The 23,491-nt window shown below is 38.5% G+C and overlaps 1 protein-coding gene across 5 annotated transcripts in view; it reads left to right on the top strand.

Annotated features, from left to right (window-relative positions):
• The first annotated feature begins 38 nt into the window (after nucleotides 1-38).
• POLR3A (RNA polymerase III subunit A) overlaps nucleotides 39-23,491 on the top strand; it is a 39,412-nt gene continuing 15,959 nt past the window's right edge. For 2 of the 5 annotated variants that reach the window (XM_048311965.1, XM_048311964.1), the window contains exons 1-22: nucleotides 40-699; nucleotides 1,595-1,730; nucleotides 2,255-2,392; nucleotides 2,922-3,093; nucleotides 4,302-4,456; nucleotides 5,393-5,632; nucleotides 6,552-6,714; nucleotides 6,919-7,055; nucleotides 7,542-7,645; nucleotides 8,378-8,519; nucleotides 9,022-9,162; nucleotides 10,353-10,422; nucleotides 11,107-11,234; nucleotides 11,716-11,854; nucleotides 13,047-13,211; nucleotides 13,483-13,655; nucleotides 14,275-14,386; nucleotides 15,646-15,764; nucleotides 17,087-17,224; nucleotides 18,732-18,902; nucleotides 19,706-19,819; nucleotides 20,537-20,572. In XM_048311965.1, coding sequence (XP_048167922.1) covers nucleotides 656-699; nucleotides 1,595-1,730; nucleotides 2,255-2,392; nucleotides 2,922-3,093; nucleotides 4,302-4,456; nucleotides 5,393-5,632; nucleotides 6,552-6,714; nucleotides 6,919-7,055; nucleotides 7,542-7,645; nucleotides 8,378-8,519; nucleotides 9,022-9,162; nucleotides 10,353-10,422; nucleotides 11,107-11,234; nucleotides 11,716-11,854; nucleotides 13,047-13,211; nucleotides 13,483-13,655; nucleotides 14,275-14,386; nucleotides 15,646-15,764; nucleotides 17,087-17,224; nucleotides 18,732-18,902; nucleotides 19,706-19,819; nucleotides 20,537-20,572 — 2,937 coding nt within the window. In that variant the 5' untranslated portion in view covers nucleotides 40-655. Of the gene's footprint in view, nucleotides 700-1,594; nucleotides 1,731-2,254; nucleotides 2,393-2,921; nucleotides 3,094-4,301; nucleotides 4,457-5,392; nucleotides 5,633-6,551; nucleotides 6,715-6,918; nucleotides 7,056-7,541; nucleotides 7,646-8,377; nucleotides 8,520-9,021; nucleotides 9,163-10,352; nucleotides 10,423-11,106; nucleotides 11,235-11,715; nucleotides 11,855-13,046; nucleotides 13,212-13,482; nucleotides 13,656-14,274; nucleotides 14,387-15,645; nucleotides 15,765-17,086; nucleotides 17,225-18,731; nucleotides 18,903-19,705; nucleotides 19,820-20,536; nucleotides 20,573-23,491 lie in introns of all 5 variants that reach the window. The other 3 variants (XM_048311968.1, XM_048311967.1, XM_048311966.1) reach the window with 2 other exon arrangements.

The raw sequence follows: 23,491 nt of genomic DNA, 5'->3' as shown, positions 1-23,491 counted from the left end.
TGTAAGGCTGTCTATTCCAGAGCCGGACGTGGCAGGACATAGCGGCAGGGGTGGCTTCTGTGCGCCTGAGGGGACCCGGGCTGGAGGCAGCTCCGTGTCCCACTGGGGGAAGGCTCAGCTCCGTGAGCGCCTTGCGGCGAGCTCAGTTTAGCAGGGCCGAGCTCAGCCCCGCCGTGTACTGGCACTGCCGCTGGTGACCGGGGCCAGGCCCAAAGCTGTTCTGGGGACACGCAGAGCCACGGACTGAACGTGGCGGCTCAGCAGTGGCTGAGGAGTTGTTTCAGCCTCAGGGAGTTGGGCCTCTTCAGCCTCAAGAAGAGACGACCGAGGGGGGACCTCATTTATGTGCATAGATAGGGAGGGGTGTCAGAGAGCGGAGCCGGCCTCTGCTTCGTGGTGCCGGGCAGTAACAAAAGGCGATGGGCAGGCGGTGCTCAGGAAGTTCCACCCGAAAATAAGAAGCGATTTCTTTGGTGCGCACTGACCGCGCACGAGAGTGGGGTGCCAGGGAGGCTGAGGAGTTTCCCTCGGTGGCGATCGCCCCGAAGCGGCGGTGCCGGCTGGGGGCGCTGCGGGCGGAGGCCGCGCTGACCGCCCCGCCCCGCCCCGGCCCGGCCCAGGCCCCGCGTGCAGCCGCGCGGGTCCCGCCGCCGCGATGGTGAAGGAGCAGTTCAGGGAGACGGATGTGGCCAAGAAAATGTGAGTGAGGGCCGTGCGGTGCCCGCGGGCTGAGGCGGGGAGCAGCAGAATTCCGGGGGGTGGGGGGGTAACCGGTGTAGCCATAGTTAGGAGAGTGTTGGCTTGGAGGGCCGCGGGGGGCGGCTCCTGGCTCGGCTGCTCCGCTTCTTGGAGCGCTGGCACAGGCTGGGTTCTCCCACACGGGTGGCTGTGCCTGTGTCGGACTGTGGGGATGCTCAGGAAGGTCGATAAACGCCTCAGATAAAAACCACCAACTCATCGCAAAGCAGCTTTATTTTTTATAGTTGTCCGAAAAGAACCTGTGTCAGCAATATTGTGAATCAACTTAGCCACCTGTGCATTGCTTTCGAGTATTTTGGGGTCCTGAGAAGGGCAGCGGAGCTGGCGAGGGGTCTAGAACACGACCCCTATGGGGAGCAGCTGAGGGAACTGGAGTGTTTAGCTTGGGGGAAAGGAGGCTCAGGGGAGAGCTTATCACTCTCTAAAACCACCTCAAAGGAGGTTGTAGCCAGCTAGGAATTGGTCTCTTCTCCAAGGCAATCAGTGACAGCACAACTGGACACAGTTTTAAGTTGCGGTAGGGAAGGTTTAGGTTGGACATCAGGGAGAATTTCTTCACAGAGAGAGTGATTAGACATTGGAATGGGCTGTGCAGAGAGGTGGTGGAGGAAAGGCTGGATGTGGCACTCAGTGCCATAATCTAATTGGCAAGGTGGCGTTTGGTCATAGGTTGGGTTCCGTGATCTCCGAGGTTTTTTTCAACCTCATTGGTTCTGTAGTTTAGTGATGCTTATGTGTATGTTTGCTTGTTGCTGTTAGTTTTTTTGCATATATGTATATATATATGTGTGTGTGTGTGTGTGCCCATGCATACATCTGAAATTTCCTGTCCTAGAAGCCACATCTGTTTTGGCATGAAATCTCCAGAAGAGATGCGTCAGCAAGCTCATATTCAAGTGGTTAGCAAAAATTTGTATAGTCAGGACAACCATCACTCTCCACTGCAGTATGGAGTGCTGGACCATCGCATGGTGAGAACCTTTTTTTTTGTTTTCCAGACTCTTTCTGAGGAGTTGGTGGAGTGGTTAAAAAAAAAGTTGGGGTAACTGAAATGTACTGCTTGTCCAAAATAAGTTCAATTGAGTCCTTACTTGAATTTCATAGACTATTAGCTGTGCTGCCAGCTATTTTCTTCATGCTTTTGGAGGGCAGGAATGCATTCTTTTGAGGCAGGAGGTAAGTTTCTTTCTGCCAAACTGCTGGGACACCCAGAAACATGTGTCACCAAAATGCTACAATGTAGATTAACGGGCTGTAGATCAGCTGCAAGAGCTGCTTGAGTCCGGGTCATTGGTGTCAGCAGGTTCTGTGTGTAAAACCATTTTTCTTAAGGGTCAGAGTGACTATAATGCTATTGACGTGCTTCTGATGCTGGGGAGGAGTGGCCCTGCTATTAGGATTCCTGACTAGCTTATAAACTGTTGTATTTTGTATCTATCCCATAAATTACAGCTAACTTTTTTTCCTCTACATGTGTGTTTGCTTTCTCCCAAAGGGAACCAGTGAAAAAGACCGTCCCTGTGAAACCTGTGGAAAAAGTCTGGCTGATTGTTTAGGGCACTATGGGTACATTGACTTAGAACTACCATGTTTTCATGTTGGATACTTCAAAGCTGTGATAGGCATCTTACAGGTAGACATGATTATGATTTGTTGTCAGTTTTTAGTCTAGAAAAAGGAAATTTTCAGGAGAGATGATGCTTGAAAGTAATTGAGAAGGCCAAAATAAGGTTGCATTATTAAGTTATCTTTATGTACATTTTCTTTTGTAAAATATGTGTATTTAAAGACCAGTCTTAGTGATATTCTATGTAATTTCAGACTGATAAATCTAATCCATTATTTTTCTGCAGTTTGAATTGATTGTATGCAGGATGATTTGCCTTTTAGAACATCCCAGTAAACCAAAGCTCTGCTTGCTTTACAGGGATTTTTAAGGCCCTGCAGATCTTAGCTAAGGATTTGCCTCATTGGCTGTATTTTTCCTCTTCTTTTGTGCTTTTTATTGTGTATTCCAATATGTGAATTGGTCCTTCGATCAAGGCAGTAGTATCTCATTCAAAAAAAATGCACTGTGTTGAAGAACTTAAGCTATAGTTCAAGAGGTTACATCTCTGAATGTGTCTCTTAGACAACTGGATTTATATGTGTTTACATTTAAGATGATCTGCAAAACCTGTTGCCGTATCATGCTGTCGGTGGAAGAAAGAAAGCAGTTTTTGGATTACCTAAAACGACCTGGCCTCGCATATCTTCAGAAGAGAGGGCTAAAAAAGAAAGTGTCTGAGAAGTGCCGAAAGAAAAACACTTGTCCTTACTGTGGGGCCTTTAATGGTGAGTATTGACATCAACAATTTGTGAAGTTGTCTGCTCTGATGGTTTTTACCTTGATGGCTGTGATAGGATCCAAATCTTGAATATGCTTGTTCATTGCACAGCTAATGGGTGTTCTCTCCGGCCTTCATTAAGAAACATAATTGCATTTTTAGGGCCAGGCACATGCTTGTTCACATCTCATTGGTGTGGATATAGACAGTTTCCTTGTTGCTTGTATTATTTCATGTTTCGTGGCAGTAACCAATATTTGATACTTGAATAATGGCAAAAAAAACCCCTTTTAACATGTTTTTAAAAATATTGGGAGCTATTGGCAACAATTGATACGTTCACATAAAAGCATTGGTAGCCTTTGTAATTTTGAGTGAGCATCATTTTTCATCATTGTATTAAATTATCTTTCTTAAGATTATTCTTTCTTCAGGGCAGAGTATTTTTGTAAGAGTTCACATCTAGTTTTCAAAATATGTCTTGGTTTTTTTTCATCTACACTGATGCTTAAGGTCTTGGAGGATTACAGATTCATAGTTGATGGTTAATCCATAACTTAAAACTTCTAACTCATGAAAATTGTGGGTTGTTTGTTGTAATGTTCAACAACCTCAATGAAAGGAGAGCTGCTTCATCATGAATGCCCTATGTATGCATAGCAGGCATAAACAGTAGGCATTTAGAAAAGTTACGTGATGGCTCAGAATACTTTAGTAAAAAAAATTGAGCATCTGGACTAGTCTCTGTAAGTTTTATGAATAATGATAGCTGCAGTACATGAAGATATTTATCAGATTTTTCTGATAATTCACTTGCAAAATTACTTTAGAATATAGTGTTATGATACATAAATGGCACTTCTTAGTCCTGGTTTTAGTGTGGGGACTTCTACTTTAGAAATATCTGCTGTGAATGAGGTGAAGCTGAGTTAACGTGTGGGCTAAACCACCTACTTTCGGCTTCAGAGGCTGCATCATGATGTAGATACACCAAGCCATCCATATAAGAAGGTTTGACTTGCTTGTCCTTTTGTTGCTCTGGGAGTTTAGGAAATTAGTTAGTAAAGCTGATAAAGTTTTATTTTATTCTTGTATTTACTGAAGGTTTAGCTTGTTTTGGAACTGTAACTTACTTAAGTTTTGGTGGTGTTTTGTTTGGTGTTTTTGTTATTTTGAAATAAAATCCTAAGAGAATCCATATTTAATTCCTTGCAGGAACTGTGAAGAAGTGTGGTTTGTTGAAAATAATACATGAAAAGTACAAGACAAATAAGAAAGTCGTAGATCCAATAGTATCTACTTTTCTCCAGTCCTTTGAAACTGCCATTGAATATAACAAAGAAGTAGAACCCTTACTGGGAAGAGCTCAGGTGAATTTTATTATAACCTGAATTTCTTGCTAGTTTTTGTGCATGAAATAAAACTCCTCAAAGGTTTGCAATGTATCAACTGAAGTCTTGTGGCGATCCAAAAGTTTTGTATCTCAAAAGACACATGAAGAATGTTTGTATCCAGTGCAATAATGCTAACTTTGCTAAAATAAAAAATTTAGTGTATTAGCATGTTCTGATATACCATTACCTGCCTGTAAAGAAAGGGATGTTCCTGGTGTGTTATGCTTCTATAAACTAGACAAGGAAGAAGAGACACGGGTCCATATAAAGTTTGCATGTATATATACATTCACGGTAACTCCAATATTGCTCCAATACACACTTTTGTTTTCCTTCAGAAGTTCTAATGTTGAGAAGAGAGGAGGCTTAATTTAGTAACTTTTTGTTTCCTTTAGCTTTTCATTGTTTGCAGTTTTGTTTCTTTCTGCTCTTTGCAAGCTGGAAAGATCTCCAGGTACATACTTGGATGGAAAAAGTAGTGAATACAGCTGTAGCTGTACTAAGAAGAGAGAAATTAAGCTCTGAAAAATACCTAGAAAGTACTGTAATCATGTGATTTACTAATAAAATGAATACAATGTACTGTAAGTTTGTTGTAGGTAATTGAGTTGCTTCATCTATTAACGATGAAATACTCTCCATTGACTCTTGAGACAAGAGAGCAATACGATAAGAAGTAAACACTCATATATAGGGAAAAAATGGAAGGAGAGAATATAGCCAGTTAACATCTGAGATGCTAAAACCAGTTGTTCAGAATAAATAAACCAAAACAGTTTTGTTTGCATCAATAGTTCTCTATTTGCCTTTGAAAAAGACTATTTCTGAACATCAGTAAAATAAGGGGAGGAGGGAAACATTGAAATGTGACATGATGGCTTCTTCTCCCCATTTTCCCAATGGATTTTGTAGGAAAACTTGAATCCTTTGGTAGTATTGAACCTCTTTAAAAGAATCCCAGCAGAAGACATCCCTCTACTTCTGATGAACCCACAAGCAGGTAAACCTTCAGATTTGATCCTCACACGACTCCTCGTGCCTCCACTGTGTATCAGACCCTCTGTCGTGAGCGACTTGAAGTCTGGCACCAATGAAGATGATTTGACAATGAAACTGACAGAGATCATTTTCCTCAATGATGTAATAAAAAAAGTGAGTCAGCCTTCATGCTCTGAGACTGTTGCCTTCAAAAAGATTTGTTTAGAATTGAATATAGCACGTGAGTTTACTGCTTACAGTCTGGTGCTGCATTTCTATGTTGTTGGGCATTTTATTGAAAGATAGGAGAAACTTGCTTCGGATGGAACTGGCTGACTTGCTGCTTGCAATGTAGGATCTGCTGGGATGCTTATGGGAAGTGGTTTTCCATTTCAGCTCTGGTCTGTTAACTGTTTTTCTTAATTTTTCTTTTTTTTTCCCTTTCCCATGACTGTCACACTTTTTGAGTGGTCACTTAGAGTGAAAATATTACACCTGTTGATTTGTGTTGGTTTTTTGGTTTTTTTTTTCTTCCTGTAGACCTTTCTCTTTTTTACATCTTTGTGCTTTATTTATTCTACCATCTATTCTGAAGAAATCATTTAGCATAGTCATCAAATTGAGACTAAAAGAGAATTTGACAATTTATCATTTGTTTAGAAGAGCACTTCTACCAGACTAATACTTTTCACATTTTTCAAAACTGGTCTTTTTTCAGGCAAACAAAATTAATTTAGTAGTAAATCTTCCATGATTTGAAAAATTAACTACTTATTTTCTTGTCTGTTAAGTTATATTAGCTTAACTTAAGTGGATTGGGAAGATTATAATTTAAGCCAATATCTAATTTTGTGACCATTTGTTCAAAGCCCATATTAATCAAAAGAAATTTTTCACTCGGTTGTCTTGTGGCTGTCCATATATTATAGTGGTATATCCTGTTATAAAGTTATTTTCTTTTTTTCATTCCAATCAATGGAAGTTTCATGATATTATTTGCAAAGGAAGAGTTGTACTCTAACAGAGAAATTCTTGGCTAATTTAATATGTGTTGTTATATTTATTTTCTGAATTGGGTAACTATTTTGTTTAGCATAGGATATCAGGAGCCAAAACACAGATGATTATGGAAGACTGGGATTTTCTTCAGTTGCAGTGTGCCCTGTACATTAATAGCGAGCTCTCTGGAATACCCCTCAACATGGCACCTAAAAAATGGACCAGAGGTTTTGTTCAGAGACTTAAGGGAAAGCAAGGTTTGTCTAGAAAGTTGCTTTTCATTATTTTTTATAATTGAATCACAAATTTTGCTATTGCCAAGTGTCTCTCTGCTACTATTGTGTTGCACTTCAGTGCTGTACCTTAAAAGATGTTCTAATGTGCTGTCTTAACAGATAACATTTTGAAAACTATTTTTATTTGAAGAGTTTTAACTGTTTTGTTTTGTTTTGTTTTGTTAGGTCGGTTTAGAGGCAATCTGTCTGGAAAGAGAGTGGATTTTTCTGGCAGAACAGTCATTTCACCTGATCCTAACTTAAGAATCGATGAAGTAGCGGTGCCTATTCATGTTGCTAAAATACTGACCTTTCCTGAAAAGGTAGGTAGTGTAGGACTCAAAAACTCTTTCTATTCCCTTTTTTTTTTCCCAAGCCAGCCCTCAGTGTTGTTTCTTTACTCACTCAAGAAGAGAGTGAATGTGTTGCATTGTGTTTGAAATGCCATTCAGAGATGCTTTGCCAGTTCTCTTGCTGCTGGCAAATAAAGATTTTTAGTATTGGATATAGGCAAGTGCTGACGAGATGTGGTGTAAGGAGTAACATCTGTAGAAGGAAGAGTTTTGCTTCGTATTTTTTCAGCTAAGTTTACCTCCCAGATTTTTAATTTAATTTCCCTCTGATAGTCTGCTCAAAGATTGGTTGACGTGTTCCTCCTCTCTTCCCTCCTGAGAGTTCCAGTCAGCAGGTGGAGACTGTGTAGGGGGATTGTCAGTTGAGCCTAAAATTTGAGAATGCAAAAGCCAACAGTAAAAACATGATCCTGAAACATGTTTTGTTTGTTTCTGATTGAAGTTTTTATGCAACAGGTGAACAAAGCAAATATTAATTTTATGAGGAAACTTGTCTGTAATGGTCCTGATGTTCATCCTGGAGCAAACTTCATACAGCAAAGGCACACCCAAATGAAAAGGTATCGTGCTTATTTGTAATGATTCACTTTTTATTTGTCCCCATCAACTTGTTCTTTTTGCTATGTGAAGGCAGTTACATCTTCAGGGATTAAAATCTATTTTTAGGATCTTTCGTAAAGCACAGTAGAAAAAGAATTGTCGTTATCTTCCCAGGTTTAGTGTACAATTCTTTTTTAAATACTCTCATGCATGTAAACTGAATTGCACATGCTAATGATGTTGAACTGCAATTAGATTTATGTTTTTTTATGACTGAGTCTATCTTAGTTGAAATAGAGGGTGTAGTGTGGGCATAAGTGAAAACGGGGTTTTGGGCAAGTTGTACTGGCTGTTCTCATGTGGGAGCTAATCTGCAGTCAGTTTATGGGTAGGAAGAAGGGATAATATATGAATGGAACTTCCTATACTTTCTGTATACAAATATATAGACAATTATATATAAACTTTCCTATACAATTGAAACAAATTCTGTGGTTTTACAAATGGACTTTTTTCTTTCTTACTGTTCCAATCACTGTTGCTTTGTTGACTAATGTCAAAATACATTTATGGCTTAAAATAGCAGCAACTGATGTTCAGTCCACGCCAGTTTTGTCTTCTGGTTATTGTAGTACAAATACTCCAGCATTTAATGGAAAAGATGGCATTATAAGCACAGAATTAATTTTCAGTTGTCTTTCTATCTACTGTCTGTGTATCTTCTGACTGCATTATTATATCTTCCTATAAAGATTTTTGAAATACGGGAACCGAGAGAAGATGGCCCAGGAGCTGAAGTTTGGTGATATTGTGGAGCGACATCTTATAGATGGTGACATCGTCTTGTTCAACCGGCAGCCCTCTCTGCACAAGCTGAGCATCATGGCTCACATTGTGAGTGCACACAGGCTCGCACAGAGATGGTGCAGCCCACAATATTAGGCACTTGACCTTTATGGTGTTTCTGTCTTACACGAGCAAAAATAAACAGCTCCTGCTGAAACAGTTGGTGGAGCAAGGAGGAATGCAGTGCACTTGTACCTGTGCATGGGAATTGATGTGTACCTGGGCAGGATGCTGTGTGCACACTTCTGCTAAGAGCTATAATTGACCTAGATATCTATACTTCTTGTGTGAGCATTTCATTTTTGTGGAGTTGATGTGATCTCTACAAAGTACATTGTCTTTTACGCTTTTTATAAATGAAAATTATTAGCTACATTTCTATAATATAATGTGAGTACGATTTCTGTCAGGTCCTGGTTGAGTTAAATCCTATAATCAGGAATTTTGGCTCATGTCTGTAATATAAAGATAATGTCTGCAAGGAAGCACTGACTTCTTTAGCCATGCCCAACTGTGTGTGCATCTTTCGTGGCTTTTTTTCCTTTTCCAGGCTAGAGTAAAACCTCACAGGACATTCAGGTTCAATGAATGTGTCTGTACACCCTACAATGCAGACTTTGATGGAGATGAGATGAACCTTCACCTTCCTCAGACAGAAGAAGCAAAAGCAGAAGCACTTGTTTTAATGGGGGTAGGTAGATAAAATGCTCACGTTGGGACTTTGCTGGTGACGGATGGCTTCAGCCCTTTAGTTCTTAACTTGCGTGTGAAATCTGAAATACTATCTAGGTTACTGGGTGGGGATAATTTACAACTTTGGAGCTGCCTGAAAATTCTGCAAAGGGACTTCAGAATTAGGACTGTTGCACACTGGTAGTCTAATAGCCTTAGGTTTAACATCTGTGGAAAATCCAGTGGTTTTAAGATGTCATCGTTATGTTTCTGCCTGACTGTCCTTAGCGATTGCTACCAGGCTAGGGTGGCTCTGTTACCAGCAGATAAATCATTTGCTTCTGGTCAGACAGCCTGGGAATTGCAGGCAGACAGACCAGCTGGAAATGAGGCGGTGATACTGGGCTTGTACTGGAGAAGGCAGGAGACAGTAGGCTCATAGGGCAGGGTCAAAAAGGGAGAAGGGAGGATAGATAAATAGGGATCTGATGGTTGCAAGCTTTGATCAGTGGTGTGACAGTAGAGTCAGTAGCACCAAGCTGACGGTTTACCAATCCATTGCTCCTTTAGGCATTACCAAATGCCACTGCTGTTTCAGATGTCCCATACAATTGTTGGCTGCAGTATTTAGGGGCTCACTGAACTGATTTGTGAGGTTAAAAAACACCCCCAGCGATTCAGGTCTGTGTGGGCTTGTGTTTAACTTCTCCATAGGTGGGGATGATTAACTGGAGCAGTAGTTTGAGTGAAACATGAGAACATGGGGCTAGAGGTGGCTTGATTGTTACCCATCAGAAGGGACTACACAGCTTGGAATATTCCAGTAGACCCCTGTAGCGAATGTAACATCTCTTGTTCTTCCCCTGTTCTCAAAGCTAGCTTGTCTTCCCTTCCCTGTCCCTACCAAAACATATCAAGTTGTTTGCCACTTCTGCTTTGGAAACAGAATATGTTTCCAAATATATATTCTAATAATTTGCAGTAACTTTCCTCAGACTATTCCTTAACTGTCAGTAGAAGTTCATGGACTGAAGTGAACTGAAACTTCTGGTTTATTTCATCTGTTGTTTTGAAGAAAGCTGTAGTTTGATTTAGAATAAGCTTTGACCATTTCACCATAAAATAAATGTCTTCAATGATAAGTTCCCTTTTGAATAGCAAATGGAGTATCAGTGTCTTCAAATGCATAATTTTTTTTGTGTCATGCAGACTAAAGCAAACTTGGTAACACCAAGAAATGGAGAACCTCTTATTGCTGCTATTCAAGATTTCCTCACAGGTGTGTATGAGCTTATTTCAGAACTGTGTGATCTCACAATTGTTCCTTCAGAATCACTTCCATTTTTTCAGGATTTTTCTATATTAATTAAAAGCTTTCTCCTTTCACAAGTCGAAGTGACATTATGAAATAAGGCCATTGTTTACCTGAAATAAAAGTATGTTCTCAGGGTAACTTCTGATGCTGTCTGCCTTTGTAGCTGCAGTTATTACTACCTTTGAGTGTATTATGCTGTGCTTTTCTGCAAGTGACTATCTGGGATCTTTGTCTGTTTTAGGTAGATGATGTAAACTGCTTATGATTATGGTAGAGGAGTTGATTTCACTCAATAAAAATTAATTTTAACCTACAGTGTGTACCTTCAATTTCTTTTTAGGAAATGTTCAATGAACGTGAGGAAGAAAGGGTATAAAAATAAATGGCAAGGCTTTGTTTCACTGGTGGAATAGAGTCTGAGAGCAAGAGAGTAGGTTATAGAAATAAACTATTTCTAATTTTTCGATGTTTAATGTAGAGCAATTAAAAAAATTATGGAAAGGACTTACAACGGAAGCTGTCTAAACTATTGTCATTTAGCTTAGTAAGTACCTGACTAGTATTAGAATAAAATAATTGACACTGAATATGCAATAGCTTTTAAATTGAATCTAAGTTTAGTCTGTCATAATACTTTTTTCGTTCCAGGTGCCTATCTTCTTACATTAAAAGATACCTTTTTTGATCGAGCCAAAGCTTGTCAAATTATTGCTTCTATCCTGGTTGGCAAGGATGAAAAGATCAAAGTTCGTCTTCCACCCCCAGCAATTCTAAAGGTGTGTCAACTATTTTTTTCGTGTTACTAAGACTTTCTCTATTGTGTGTTCTTGACCCATGGTGATGTTAAATGACTCTTCAAACTCCTATAATTTTAAACCAAAGGTACTTTATAAAGAAGTAATTATAAATGTTGCAACCTCTTTGGGAAATGAAATAACAGCAGCAGCATCTTTGGGTTTTTCCCCTTTTCTAATCAGAAAGGGGAACATGACGGTAAGAGGGAGCAATGAGCACATTTTTCGGAATGCATGCACGTACATACCCTGTTGTAAAGGATAACCATTCAGCACTCAGGGGTTTAAATCTATAAAAGTGCATAATATTTTTCAAAGGAATGCTGCTATGCACTTCTGCAAGTGCAGTTCTCTATAGACAGGGTCTGTATATAAAACAATTTTACAATTAAATTATTGCTTGCTCTTTTTCTGTAGTTGTAGCATAAACTTGTAATCTTAATTCTTCTCCTCTTTCTCTCAGCCTGTAACACTCTGGACAGGAAAACAGGTTTTCAGCCTCATTCTCAAACCCAGTGATGATTGTCCTGTAAAAGCCAACCTACGAACAAAGGGCAAACAGTATTGTGGCAAAGGGGAGGACCTGTGTTACAATGATTCTTGTGAGTGACGCTTCTAAAGCCTTGTTTTCGAAGTCTTCAAAGAAGTAGAAATTGTTGAGCTCACTGTAGGTGTTGAAGCAGTATTTCACATAAGTGTTCTTGAAATGAAACCTAAAATGTTGCAGTTTTTCTCAAGAGTTGAAGTCATGCTAAACGTGTTTTCTTAAACTAAAATGTCTTTTGTATGATGCTCAGCTTGTCATGATGCTAACTTAGTGTTTGAAGGTGAGAGAGAGGAAACCAAAGCTTAGGGAGTGGTTGTACAGAGGTCAAATGGAAAAATTTAGTCTCTTAAGTGGGGGTAGTAATACAGGGATTAGAAGTCAAACACTGAAAGGAATTAGAATATGCAGGGAAGATAGAAATCTCTAGGATATCAAGCCATGTATGTCCTTCCAGTTAGGGAAGTCAGTGGCAGATGGAATGCAAAGCACCATGGTTTAAAAGGCTGTAGGAGATGAGCAAGACTTAGCTTATAATTAAACATTCGTGGGGTGACTTGGACAGGAACTTGAGCAGGCAGGGTTAGGCTGGTTCTTTGCTGCTCAGAAGTGTAAGTTGAGGAACAATGGATTTATATTAATTCTGTCATGCAAAGTTGCCTCAAGAAAGAATTTCCCAGTTAGCACTCAAGTCCCCTCTACAGCAGACTGAGTGATTTCTGTAGATGAAAGAACCACTCTGTGCTGTGAAGTTGGTTGTAAACATGGTGGAAAAATTTTTTTCAGCTTCTAAATATTGTAGGACAAAAGGCCACAAAGCAATCCTGCTCACACTCCTGTGAACAGGAGACATCTTTATTTCACAGTCTATTCATTTTAGAAAATGTGGGAAGATTTTCAACTTCCTGAGTTTGACAGGAGCACGTGAATGTGGAAAACTTTTAGATTTCATTGTTGACTGTGTTCAGTTCTCTGAAAAACAAAAAAGATTTCTGATGGTGTAGTAATTATCTTTAGAAAGTTCTCTGCAAATTCTCAAAAGTCTCAAGAAAACCTGGTATCGTGTTTTGATTTGATATAATAAGTGATAGCGCAGTTACTTGTGCTTCAAGAAGATGATACCTAAATTCACGTTGAAAATATTGAGCATGGACAGAGCTTTTATTTAAAAATTCTCTCCATAAGTGATTACCAGTGGTTAGTGAATGTTTTAGAAAACTGGTGAATTCTTTTTGCCTTTTCATTTCTAGATGTCACAATTCAAAACAGTGAGTTAATGAGTGGCAGTATGGACAAAGGAACATTGGGGTCAGGATCCAAGAACAACATCTTCTACATCTTGCTGAGAGACTGGGGCCAGGTGGAAGCTGCAGATGCCATGTCACGTCTGGCCAGACTTGCTCCAGTCTATCTTTGTAAGTACATTTCTTTGGAAAGTAGTACTTTAATGCAGAAATAGAGAGCAAGCAAGATTTTTGCTTCAAATATGACATGTTGTGCTTTAAAAAAAATAACCTAGTTTTGAAGCTGGCAGACAGTGAAAAAACTTACTGTTTATGAAGTGCTTGTGATGGTCACATGACGGGAGGTGAAATTGCCAGTTCCCAATAACAGTTCCTGGTTTTAATTTGTTTTCTCTATATGAGATTGAGCTATCAAAATAATTTATTTTCTTTTTAATAATAGCTAATCGTGGCTTTTCAATTGGAATTGGTGATGTAACCCCTGGGCAGGGCCTGCTAAAAGCTAAGTATGAGCTCCTGAATGCTGGCTATAAGAAATGTGATGAGTATATTGAAGCTCTCAACACTGGCAAACTACAGCAGCAGCCTGGTTGTACTGCAGAAGAGACACTAGAGGTAAACTTTTTTATTTAGATCATTTTATTTAGATCATCCATTTTGAGTAGAGACTTCACAAATACATTCATGTACATTGTGATGTCTAAAGTTCTCTTCTGAAACCTAAAAATACAAGCAAATACAGTTCCTAGGCGTGCAACTTGAGCCGAGTCTATATAGACTTTAAGGTGTTTATATGCATCTAAAAATGTTAGCTAAACACATAACAGCTGAGATCCTCCAGGGTGTGTTGGGGCGATACAAGAGAATAGAATTATGCAAGTAATTGGAACGGAGTTGATTACATTGGTCAAGATTTTTGTGGTTATCTTTCATGTAGCACAGTGTGACTTAGAACTTAGTGCAGCGCTCAATTTGGCTGAAGTTTTTGCTGCTGCTAAGACATTGTCATGTTCCTGGATACCCTGGTCTTATCCCAACAAAGAAATATTCTGCAGCAAACTGGAAGTTAGGCAAGCTAAAATTTAAAACTGTTCTACCTGAAGCAACAAGTGGGTTTCTTTGTCTTTACTGTATTTTGAATTCCCTTTGACTAGTGAAGGTGTTGCTGGGAGTGATAGAGTTCTGTTTAAGTGTTTTCTGGCAAATTCTGAACCTCTGAAATACTGTATTTCAGGCTTTAATCCTTAAAGAACTGTCTGTTATCAGAGATCACGCTGGCAGTGCCTGTCTCAGAGAACTGGACAAGAGCAACAGTCCCCTGATCATGGCTCTCTGTGGTTCTAAAGGTAGGGATAGCTGAACTTGGCATGTAGGTTGCTCACTCAATCACTTCTGTGAAAATGACTTGTTCCATCTTTATAGCTTGTATTATTCTGTCAGTTGTGCAAGTTCATGTCATAGCTGTTTTAAGTAGCTCAGTAAGTACAGGTTGGGTATACTTAGTTAAAACTAAGTTGATGCTCTGGTATTTTTGCGTCTTAAATTTTAGTACCAGTTGGAAAACATCTTGCTGGAACTTTGGATGTTCTTAGGACTTGAACGAATTAATCAGTAAAAAGTTTTCAGTTGTGTTTCTACTTCAAGTATTTATATCACATAGAAAAATCAACTGCAAATGATACATTCAGAATTAGAACTAACATTTCCTAGAATTGTGGAGTTATTTGGAAGGGAGCTTAAAGATCATCTAGTTCCAACCCTACTGCCATGGGTTGGGACACCTTCCACCAGACCAGGATGGGGCATCCACAGCTCTCTGAGCAGTTTGTTCCAGTGCCTCATCATCCTCATAATAAAGAGTTTCTTCCTGATGTCTGATCTTAACCTGCCCTCTGTCAGTAATTCCCCTGTTCTACACTACATGCCCTTGTGTAAAGTCCCTGTCTTGTCTTTCTTTTAGTCCCTCTTTAGGTACTGGAAGGTGCTATAAGGTCTCTCAAATTCTTGTCTGAGCTTTCATTTGTTTCCTATAAGAATTTGAAGAAAGCACTTAACCTTTTGCCTTTTTTAGCTGTCTAATAAATTGTGGAATGCCTCGTAGTGACATGGTGTGTTCTAAAGAAATACTAAAATCTAAGAAGAGTAATATCTTAACTGTATAATTTTTGTGGAGGTGATGGGGAAGCATTGTTTGCAAACATATTCAGCAAATAAAACTTCTGAGTTAGTGACTTAATTCTCTGGGACTTAATTTGTTCTAGGAGTCCTGGTAGGTACTGAACCCTTTATGAAAAACATTGTAAAACAAACCAGGATAATATAAGGACTGGAATCAAATAATGGTGGCATGAATGTCTATGACCCAAAGGAAAAAAAAATGAAAAGTTGGCTGTATCACAGACTTAATTGTCAGCCTTTGCACAAATGCTGAAATGAACAGGACGAGTAACAGAAAAGCTTCTCTAACTCTCTTGCAGCTCTGTTTTGTTGAGCAATTATGAGGCTGAATAATAGATCTTCATGGAAGTGAAAGTAGCTCATCAGGGAAGCAGTGTATTCCTCATTTGTGAGTGAGGGGCTTCCTTTTTCCTTTCTGTCTTTTCAGGCTCCTTCATTAACATATCCCAGATGATTGCTTGTGTAGGTCAGCAGGCTATCAGTGGGTCCCGCGTTCCTGACGGGTTTGAGAACAGATCCTTGCCTCACTTTGAGAAGCATTCTAAGGTAATTCTGTACATTTACAGCAAACTGTGAAGGAAAGTGAAACAAGTTTCCTTAAGGCATTTTGAGAAGGATGCATGATAAAATCTGTTGTCATGATATGCTGAAGGAAAAGGATCGGATATGGTCATTGTAAAATGTTTTGTGTGATTTGGGAGTTAACAACAGTGTTCTGAATTGCTATAGGATGTCTAGTTAGCTTGACTATTTACAGCTAAGCCTTCCTTTAGCCTTTCTAATTTAGAAAATTAAAGTGAGGTGATGATACATTTTTTGTTCTCTTGAGAGTCCTAAAAATAATATGTCAAAGTTTCTCTTTGGTGTAAAGTTTGACTGCACTAATACTTTTCAGGAAAACTGCTGAATGTATGTTGGTATTTTTAAACAGGTGAGATATGCCAGATAAACCATTTGGGAGTCTGGCTTTTCTCTTTTTCCACCAGGATAGGTATCACAGGTTACTCTCAGTGTTTCACATTTCAGTTCTGTCCTACATGAAGCAATAATGGGTCTCATGCATTTGTTATTATAATTCAGTGACTTCAATTTTTTTTAAAGTGCTATTTGAAATCTAAGGAACAGTAAAGAAGGTTCTAGGTATAAGCCCATAGTCTAATTAGTGTGTTAGCTAAGTCTCAGATGTTATCTATGGCACTTGTGTTTGTCACTGAATTCCAAATTTCAACTTCTGAGTTCTGTAACATACTGAATAAATAGAAAAAGAAGCAATACTATATGGTTTAGATGAGAAGATAAAATTTAGCTCTAGCTTTTTTTCTAATTTAGAAAGCATTACCTGTTAAATAACAACAAAAAGGGATTTTTGACTTGAAGGCTTCAAGTCAAAATTGCTGCGTAAATTTCATTGGCAAGAACTTTCCTCAGGGGTGAGGGCAAATCATTCCAAAAATTAATTTTATACATATCTCCAGTAATATTTTTTCTGGATTCCTTAGTCTTCAGCAAATAGCTTTGCACTACTATAATAAAATGAACATTCTTAATTGCCTTTTCAATTTTTGCAAGTTTAAGGGAGTCTGAAGTGTTGGTGTAGTGTTTGAGAGGAATAGCTTGAAGTGTGACAGGGTTTGTAGAAGGAAGGAGAAAGTGTTAAATTAGTTTGGAAGAACTAGCCAAGGGTTTCTGAAATCTTTATTTGCATCTAAAATTATAAACATGGAACTTGAGAGCTAAGCAGAGCTGAGATCAGTGTTAGTGAGGGTGTTGGCTAATTTTCAGAATTTAGATGACATGCATCATGCTTTTCTGTAACATACAGAACATACATTGCATTTTAACTGTGTTTTTCCCGCTCTTCCCTGCAGCTCCCTGCAGCAAAAGGCTTTGTTGCTAACAGCTTCTATTCTGGGTTGACTCCCACTGAATTTTTTTTCCATACAATGGCTGGTCGGGAAGGTTTGGTTGATACAGCTGTAAAAACAGCTGAAACTGGATATATGCAGGTAACTGTCAGCAGAGCGAGGGTTCATCAATCTTGAAAAATGTGGATATTTCTCATGTGTATGCTGAGGTGACGGATCAGGGGGAAGTGCAAACACTGTGTGTGTGTGTTTTCAATGTAACAGAGTAATTTATACTGTAAAATGCATGGCTTGGTCTGATCTCCAGGAGGTGTGGAGTTTGCAAATGAGACCTCAGCCACTGATATGGTAACATGCTTGTATTAAGCTGTTTCCTCTCGAATATGGGTTGTAAAAGTCCTTGTTCTGTGCAGTTGTTGAGGACTACCTTCTGTGTAGCGTGTTTGCAAAAGTGATGTGAGTGATGACAGAAATGCAGCTACAGCTCCCTTTCAGTGTCTGGTCTCTCTAGGTAAGAGGCACCTTGGCCATATAGACTTAGACTGGTTCTGTAAGATTTTAGTGTCTTTGGCTGTACCTCCTGTGCAAAGAAATGTCCCTCCAACAAAGCTTCTTGCTATTATGTGCAGTCTTAAGACTTCCGTTCTAACATTTAAGTACTGTTCAAAGTATAGCCCTCCTCCCAGTGTAACAGGCAGTGGAAAAGCCAAGATAATTTGGGGCTGGGAACACATTCCAAGATACACAAGTAACTGTACAAAGACAGAACAAACCCTCCTTTTGGAGTGGGTGATTAATTGAACCATTTGTCTCCAAAACTAATGGAATAATCTTGGCATGTGTGCAAGTACTTACAAATGTATATAAATACAATAAGCAACCTGCAAAATATTTTTCATCTTCAACTTTCTTCCTATATGAATGAAATGTAACTCTTGGACTTTGGAATTAAAAAAAAAAAAATCTTAGCATTTATCTTATCTTACCTTTTTTCTTGGCAGTGAGAAAACAATACCAATTTATAAGCTAGTTTAGGTGATCTAATTTGCTTTTGTGGAACAATGAAGTCCATCTTTCAAGTAAAAATGTTTTTCACCTAAAATGTTTCATAGCATGCTTTCTTTTTGGGATGCAAAGAAAGATGGTAGTTAAGGGATTTCCCAATATAAGGAGTTAATGTAAGAAAAGCAGATAATCCAGACTGAAAAATGGCTTTGGCAGATGACCTTTATGGTTTTTGTCAGTGAAAACAATCGTTGAGTGGTTCTGCTTCCATACACAAAAAGTATTGTATCCCTTGAGGAATAAACCTGCTTGGAAGAATATGAGTATTATGTCCCAAAAAACCCACATAAATCCCTCAAACTACAGTAGGTTCTTGCAGCTATTTAGGTCATTAGCTTTCATGGAATTCTAAATGTGGAGTATTGTGTTGTTGCTTAAAATTTTGTTGACTTTTACGTTCTGTGAAATCTACAGTAAAGCCTTAGGGGTAATGTATGATTTTAAATAGGTTTTCATGCCTGCTCATCACTGTGTCAGATTTATTTCTAGAGTCCAGTTTCTGTACTTCTTATAATGCAAATCAACAGCTGTTTTTCAAAAGATCCGTTTTACTTTCCTTGTACTTTTGTTTTTTTCCCTTCAGAGACGTCTGGTAAAATCCCTTGAAGATCTTTGCTCACAGTATGATTTAACAGTCAGAAGTTCTACAGGTGACATTATACAGTTTATTTATGGAGGAGATGGCTTGGATCCTGCAGCTATGGAAGGGAAGGATGAACCACTGGAATTCAAGCGAGTTCTAGACAATATCAGGGTAAGGATTGCTGAAATCCTTTTTGGAAATGTGAAAATACTATTAAGCATGGAGGAGAAAGTAGTAAATGATGGGGGAAATTGTTTCACTTGAAGTATTTATTTTCAAATTGCCTTTTTTGAATGGTCCTGGTCAGTGTTTCAGCATGTGTGTTCTAAGAGTAACAGATATTTTTTGCAGTGGAACAGACCAATTTGTGTACAGAGACCAAACTGTGTGTAAGCTGTGAAAAGTAAAATTTCTTTCTGTGCTTGAACATAGTTTTAGGGCCTAATATCCAACTCACTAGATAAATTACTACTGGCTTATTTGGGTACCAGTTTGGTACATTGCACAAAATAATTCTCTATTAAATCAAGACATGGATGTTCTTTGAGTTGAACTTGGCTGATGGTTGTTCAATAATACTGTGATGTTTGAAGATCTGTATTGTTTAGTTTTGGTTTTGTGGTTGGTTGGTTGGTGTGTCATGGCCCCCTTCCCTCAGAGAAAAGCCTTTTGCTGAAATAACTGTTCAGCTTTCTGTAATGTGAGTGTAATAAATGGATAGAACTAGAAATGTCTGGGTGTATACCTTCAGATTTGCAGAAATAAGTAGAAGTGGATATGGCCCTTCTTTTCACAGTAGTCTGACATAGTATAGTAAACCGAAACCAACCCAACAGAAAACCCCATTAAACAAACTACACAACCAAAACTAAAGAATGCTATTAATCAGTTCTACATGTCTGTATTCTGTGTCTTTGCAATGGAGTTTTTGTGCATGTGCTGTCTGTGAAGAAGTCATGTTTTTTCCTGTTAAGGCTGTCTATCCATGCAGAAGTGAACCAGCCCTTAGCAAAAATGAATTGGTGTTAACATCCGAGTCCATCATGAAGAAGAATGAATTTCTTTGCTGCCAAGACAGTTTTCTGCAGGTAATTATCTCACTTCCTTATCACACTGTGATTAACTTTTCCTTATAAATGAAGAACGGGACTTCAGCCTGTCTGGAGACTACTTACACGTCTTTTAAGGATGAGTGAAGGTTCATGTGATTGCTTTCACTTTGAGTTATAAAATTCAATTTGTTTGAAAGAGCATTGGGCAATTTTAATGTTTATGAGAGCAGCCATTCTCAAGACTTCCTTGAGAATCACTAGTCAAAACTGTGGAATTAACCTGCCTGTAGAATTAACCTTGCCTTCATATAAAGCTGTTACCTTGATGAACCTTCTGATTCTGATTACTGGCAGTGATGAGAACAAGATGAATTTAATGACCTATAGATGAATTTAATGACCTTTTAATAGATCAGAGTGTTTCAGAGAACAAGGTAAACCTGAATTGCACTTCCATTCATAGAGTGGAGTTGAAAAAATAGCTATATCCATATTTGAAATATGCTCTAAATCTTAACTGCAAGTCTGAAGGAAAAGAAATGAAATAGTTTAATATCAGGGTTTGGGGATAAAGTTGTTATTTGAAGTATACATCTTTTAAATCATATCATGAAAATCTAAATAATGGTTACTAATTTCAGAAGCACAGATATGGCTATATCACCTTAGTGATAATTAGCTTGACTTAAGATTTTTAAGTTTTAGATAGTTACGTTTTCTTCTTTCCTTTTTTTTTTCTGTTCATCCTTGAAGACATTAACTGAGACAGGTTATGAAAAATATAATGAGGTAATCGTAGCATGTGTGTGCACTGCGTGGCATTAATGTTAGTTAGTGCTTTTTAGCTAAAGATGTGTGTATAGTGCTAAAGTAATTGGTTAGCATATATACATTACTGCTTGTTAAATTATGACATAGGTGTTCATCACAATTATTTAACTTTTTTAATGTGGAAACGGTGACACATTAATTAATACCCATTACTAAATTCAAGGATTTTGAGGAAGCTTTCTTTCAGTGCTTGACTCTTCTTTCTCAAATTCATTCTTTCAGTCTCTAGGGATATTAGCATGTTTTTCTGGTGTTTTCCTATCCATTCCTCCACTTTTCCATTCCAGAACAGAGATGCTTCTTAGTGCTGTTATTTTAGCAGGAGGTTCCTGTAATGAGCTTACCCACTCTAGTCTGGAACAGAGTGTGTCTAAATAGTCTCTTCCAAACAGACAGCATTCATTCTTCCTGCACTCTGCCCTCGCTGGACGGAATCCAGCTGATGAAAAAGCAGATTGTTGGCTGGCAGAGTTTCAATTGTGTAAATGTTTTAACATATTTGAGTATATTAAGGTACAGGTGAAGGGAAATTTATTTTTCTTCTGGTTGTAAATGAGGGAAGTCCTTAAAAACGCTCACAGTTTAAAAAAAAGCCAGTAATTTTTATGTGGGGTTTTTTGAGACATTAGGAGTTTTGGCATGTGGTGCAAACACAGAAAAAGCTCAGCACACAACCTGTCAGTGCTGCCATATGCAGAATTGACCTACTGGGTCTGCTGGAACTGGAGCAGATTTTGGCTGAATCTCGTGACATTGTCTGTGCCACTGTGCATTTCAGTGGCTTCTTCACTGCAAGGATTGCAATGGGAGCAGTGCTTCAGGTGTATAAATGATCCCACTCACTTGGGTGCTGGGGCAAGCCCTGGGTGAGCATGGCCTATACCCTGAACTGCCCTTGACTAAACAGCAGCTCTGTAGGAGCTGACAAGGCCCATATTGAGACAGACCTTACTGAACCCATTTGGTGCCCTTTTGTTAATCTGGTCCAAAATAAGACTATGGATTTAGAAGGTGTGAAAAAAATCAATGTTTTTTTGAGTCCACTCTGGAAGTTACATAGCTGTGCTTATAGAGTAGAGTGTTGTACTAAAGATTTTAAGTCCTGAGAGAGAGAGACTCAGCAAAGAGTGAGCTACATTTTCATTCCATTTGTAGCATGAATTAATGCATAGTTTGGATAAACTGCCAACAGATACTTGAAAGTTGAGAAGAATAAGTAATTCCCTCTTTTAGGTCTTCTGCATGAGTAAAAATTTGACAATGAAAAATAAGTCTTCAGAGATTTATCTTTTATCTTTTACCTTTTCTGACTCTGGTGTATGGAAATAATGTATCATTTGAGTACCTTATTCAGAATTATGTATAATAATTGATTTATTGTGTTGGAGTTGTTTGGATTTTTTTAAAGTACTTTGGAACTCAGGCACTGTCAAAGGGGAAAAGTCTTCTGCAAGTCCTGCAGTGTTCCTCTTTTATGTACCTGTAGTAAAAAACATTAACTTCTCTAATACCATATTATTGCTTAAACACTTGTTTTAGGAAATAAACCACATTATCAATTTTATGCAATTATTTTGGGGTCAAAAGCCTTTAAAATGTCCAGATATGTTATTTGTCAATAATGCTGCAGGGCAAAAAAAAAGGGGCAAAAATGTAAGAATGCATCCTGTCATCCAAGTGAAGAAGCAACTTTGAAGCATCCATTTCAGCAGCACTTCTGTTGTCTGTGCTTCCATTTGAACTTGCTTCTGGTATTCACAGAAAGTAATGTACTCTCTGGAAACACCTTGAATACCAGTAAGAATGCTGTTATTTTGAGAGCCTGAGAATTCTGTTAGGATGTAATAGAAGTGCTTTCATAATGATTCTATGAACTCAGTTAAAAAAAAAAAAAGCCAGTCAGATACTTACTCAATTTTGCAAGTAATTGTCAGTGCTCGGCTGCTGTGGTGGTTGCAAGGAGTCCAGTACCTAGTGCAGAAGAGGTGATATCGTGTAACCATCACTCAGTCTGTCAGGTAGGACTAATGGGGTAGAAGGGGTTTAAAAGGACTCTAAAAAAATCAAACTGCTTCTCTGTGGAGCTTTGCTAAATCATTGTTGAAATAAATGGGAAGGATTTCCTCTTGCTTTTTGTTTATATTTTGGTTTTGATAACCCTGTGTTATAACAATGACTTGCACTGAGTCCACATCTGTGGAAGAGTTTAAGCATGGACCTCATATTTCATAACTTCTAGTGTACATGTCTATATCCAAAGTGTTATGACCAAATGATCTTTTATAGAACACATGTTGGATATTTTTTTAACAGTATTGTTTCAGTTTATGTTCCAGTAAAGACTATGAGAACTTCTTTTGGGTAAGCCTGATAAGAGAGTGAAAGGTTTATGTACTATGGTATGTTTAATGCAATTATCTGCAAGACCTCTCCACAGCATAGAGAAGTTATTTGAATTATATTAGGTAGACACTGACATGTGTATAATAGTTTTGAGGTTTTTTTCTCACAAATAAAGTGCATCTGAGGTCTATACAGCAGATATACTTTATATACTTCCTCTCTTGCCAGTCTTCCATTTTGACTATTTTGAATACTGAGAAATGAGTGAGAATGTGTTCGTGTCAGTATCATCAAAAAATAAGGATTTTGAGTTGTGGGGTTTTTGAGTTTTTAAGTCAGTTTCAGTAAGTGGTGTGTAGGAAGGTAGGATCAACCCAAGCTGGGTATCTTCACCTGTCAGTGTGTGCTCAGGAAGGATGCTCTTATTCAGCATGGACAATATTCCTCATGTACTGCTACTGATTTGTGGCTACACGAGAGTGGATCTGGTTTGCTAAACTCAAGTGTATGTGTTTGTCTAAATTTTGATGTTCT

The sequence above is a fragment of the Corvus hawaiiensis genome, chromosome 8 (assembly GCF_020740725.1).
Source record: "Corvus hawaiiensis isolate bCorHaw1 chromosome 8, bCorHaw1.pri.cur, whole genome shotgun sequence".
In the NCBI taxonomy this organism is placed as follows: Eukaryota; Metazoa; Chordata; class Aves; order Passeriformes; family Corvidae; genus Corvus; species Corvus hawaiiensis.
This window is presented reverse-complemented; position numbering and strand designations above follow the sequence as displayed.